The following is a 3,992-nucleotide window of genomic DNA, read 5'->3' on the forward strand; positions in this document are numbered from 1 at the left end:
TTTTAGAGAAAGAACAACGACTTTCGAAAGTCGCTACGAAAGAAGCATCAGCCCTCCTTCGAACGAACGGACTCGGAGTTTAACAAGAGATTTAACTTCAGGGAGCTTTAAAAGAAGCAAAAGCCCTTCTAGGAGCTTTTCAGAAAAGAAAAGCGAGAGTCCTCCGAACCAAAGAAGGAGCCGAAGTCCCACAAGAAAGGAGACTACGAATTCAACTATTGAACAAAGCAAAACCAACATGGAAACAAACGAACCTAACAGCAAAGACACAAAAAATGAACTGGATCTCGATGGCAAAACAAACGAATCATTTACCAAGAGCGACGAAAATGTCAATGAACCATTGGATGAAATTTCGTTATCTCCAGAAGAAGAAGCAACAAGTACACCTGCAACAAAAGACACGAGGTCTCGAATTGAAGAAAAGGCAGATTCTAAAAGAAAATTAAAGCGACGACTGAGTGTACAAAGTAGTTATAGTAGAATAAGTCTTACCAAACAGAGCATTTTAGACAGAATCAAAAGCACAAAGAGGTCAATAAAACCGTCCAGACTAGTCAAACGTTCAAGATCGGACGTCACCTATGAGAAAAAACCCATCAATACAAAAGGAAGAAAAAGCATCGACACTACAAAACACATTGATAAACCAGTTTACATTCATATTCCTCTAAAACCCCCACCGGGTCAAACAGATGAATTTTCGTATTTAGAATTTGAGAAAGATCCTCCTCCCGTAGGACAACTCCCAGAAAAGAAAAACGGTAAAAAGGAGGTCTTCGGAGACGACCGGGATGGCAGTCCTATTGTTGGGGTGATATTAGAATTCGATGATCCGGACAAAAAAGACGGATACACATCTAAGGAAATAAACGACATCATCTCTAAAATGGGAAACGGTGCCAACGTGCAACAGATCGATGCCAAAGACTTGTTCCCCGAAATAGCAGAACAATCAGCAAAAATTAAGGAAATAGTAGACAGTATAGACGATAAAGCCAAAATAGTGGCAACAGATGGAAAAGAAGTTCTCGAAGAGGTGGAAGTAAACAATAAGGCAGAAGTATTGGAAAAGCTAAAACAAGTAGAAAACGGTTCCACCCAAAGCATTAAAGCAACAGATGATAAAGATGTACAAAATAATTCTCTACAACCACCAGTACCTCAGCAGCAACAGAATGAGCAAAATCATTTGAACGTACAGTCAAATGACGGCGTGCAAATACAGGAAATGTCAAGTCGAGAAGGAAGTACGTCTTCAGCTTCGAACAGGAGTCCTGGAATGCTAACCGACAAACCAATAACATCAGAACCAGACGAGGACAACATAAGTCAATACCTAGACAAAGACGAACCTATTGAAGTTGAATCGAGTAGAACGGAAAGTGCCGAACCTGAAGGCACGACTAAAGTCAATACAGATATTGTCGAAAAAATACAGCCGCTGAAGGGAAGCGACTTGGATGTGCCAAAAAATAGAAAAAGAGCTCGATCAGAAGAACCATCCACCAGGAAAAGGAAGCTTTCTATCGAAAGTAGTTATAGCCGAAAGAGTCTTTCCAAACTGGCATTCTTGAAAAAATTCAAAAACTTTACCGACAAAATAAAAATTCCTTCTTTGAAAAAATCGGAATCCAAAGAAAAAATAAAAGAGAAACCGAAAGAAGAAAAGAAGGAAGACGATAAAGAAGTAGCCCAACCAAAAACTAAGGATAACTTAAAAAAATCGAAAAAAGAAGAACCAAAATATATCTACATTCCTTTAAAGCCACCAGAAGGAGAAACGGATGAATTCTCTAAATTCGCTGACGAACCTCCCACAGAATCAAATGTTTCAAATAAGGAACTTAAACGGGAAGATACTGAAACCTCGGTAGAAACACCAACGAATGACGTTCAAATTATTATTCTAACACCTCCTTCTGATGATGAAATATTAGACAGTAATCTTCCGGAGACTCCATCCGAAACCGACCAGAAATTCTTTGACAATATGCAAATAGATAACTTAAAACATTTGGCAAAGAAGGTTGTAGATGAGGTGTATCCAAACTCCCACGAATTACAAACGGTACAAGAAGAAAAGACTGGATCGGACGAAAATTTAACCAAAAATGGAGTAATAGAAGAAACTAATAAGAAGGAAGACGATAGTATTAAGACAGAACAAAAAATTGAAGAAGAACCAACCAAGACAACTCCAGAAGAAAGTAAAGTACCTCCAAAAGAAATTGATGGGGCCTCTAAAGAGGAAAGGGTTGTTCTTCAAGAACGAATATTAGTGGACGAAGAAGATGGTTTAAAATTAAGTGAAGTAGCAGTCGCCATGATAAACGAAGAATTGGCTAAAGAATCGCTACCACAGACTCCTTCGGACAAGGTCAAAGAAACACCAGCAGCTGTTGAAGATGTGGTGAAGATAAAGAAGAAAGTTTTATTCAAAAATAAGAAGAAAACTGACGATGGAGAATACGAATACATTACTATTCCGGACTCACAAAGAAGTAGCTACGCCGAAGATAAACCAGAAGAATCGGATACATGCCAGATTAAAGAAGACGTAGAATTGATTAAAGATAAACATGAAGAAGGATCCCCCAATGTAGACGGGAAAAAGTGGTCCGAAATAGAGTAAGTTTTACCTCTAGATGAGTTTGACCCCTCAAACGATTTATGTGTGATGCTTGCTTAGCATTTTTAGGTAGCTTTTCATACATTCAAACATTCACGGAATTCATTTAGGGCATGATTCTTCCTCCACTTTGTTTTTATATGTCAGATTTTTTCGTACAGTTGCAAAAATTAAAAAATTAACAACCAGTAATCTTTACTTGTGTTTGGAATATTTAGAAATATAAACTTTAGATACATAAAATGGACGGTACCTAAATGACTCATCACGTGCTACCAAGAACACAGTATTATTACGTAATGTCCTACATGTTACAATAGTCATCGTTCAAAAATAATGTATTTTGATTGTTATCGTTATCATCATATGGAGTACCTCTCAATTTGTTAAGATTGCTGCACGTTACATAGGGATGTTTTAGACTTCAGTTGCTTCAAGTTCCATTCTATACCAACCATCCTACACAATTTATTTATACCTACCTGGATGAAGTAGTTATAAAAAGATTTTATTGATTGAGTATATGACAGCATCCAACTTCCTAATAAACAAACGGAACGTCCCATAGGAGAGTTATTATATTCCTTAAACTTTTCGTTTTCTAAAAATTTAAAGAAGAAAGGCTAAATATTAGGATTTTGTCATAAAAATATGTATACCATGCGATATAGTAGTGGGTAGGTACTTTAAAAGAGGAAATGAAACAAATAAAATTAGTTAAGTTAAGACATCTCAATAGCAGCGAGAAGGTCGATTAGTCACGGGAGAACAATAAGAATTTAAATGTCTACGTTTCAACTATTATGTAATTTATTTTACGTCTGTCGAACCTGTTGCCAAAGCATTCGATCAGCAGTTAAGAATATAGGATTGTAAAAAGTTTGCACCATTTCTTCTTTAACTTTGACACAAGTTACTTTTTTAAAAATTGGGAATGAACCAGCTCATAATTTGTACATTTTTAAATTAAGTTTTCATAAACTTGACAATTAACAATCAACCTAAAGGTATTATGGCAATAATTTGTTTCTGAAACCGTAATAATTGCTGTCGTTATAAATTATGCTAAAAATTTCAAGTGTTCACACTGAAACTGATTATCATAATTAAAAAGTTAAAAGATAATTATGTAGGTCTAATAATTAGGTATAAATATGGATAATCTTGATTTCGTCTTTTAAATTTCGAGGAAAACGTACCTTTGCTAATGAACTTTTAATAAATATATGTTTTTAGTTTTACCAAAAATCAATTTTTATAATCCACTGAAAAACTGTAAAATTACCTACTGTGATTCCTAGCTGTAAAAGCCACCAGCATAAATATTTTTGTTATTTTTGGAATTTCATAGTTCTCAAAG

At 35.5% G+C, this 3,992-nt stretch overlaps 1 protein-coding gene across 2 annotated transcripts in view; it reads left to right on the plus strand.

Moving 5' to 3' along the window:
- The first annotated feature begins 6 nt into the window (after positions 1-6).
- LOC108736302 (titin homolog) overlaps positions 7-3,992 on the plus strand; it is a 13,424-nt gene continuing 9,438 nt past the window's right edge. For both annotated transcript variants that reach the window (XM_025978559.1, XM_025978560.1), the window contains exon 1: positions 7-2,631. In XM_025978559.1, the coding sequence (XP_025834344.1) occupies positions 239-2,631 (2,393 nt within the window). In that variant the 5' untranslated portion in view covers positions 7-238. The remainder of the gene's footprint in view (positions 2,632-3,992) is intronic.

Source organism: Agrilus planipennis, unplaced genomic scaffold, assembly GCF_000699045.2.
Source record: "Agrilus planipennis isolate EAB-ADULT unplaced genomic scaffold, Apla_2.0 scaffold684, whole genome shotgun sequence".
NCBI classification, from domain to species: Eukaryota; Metazoa; Arthropoda; class Insecta; order Coleoptera; family Buprestidae; genus Agrilus; species Agrilus planipennis.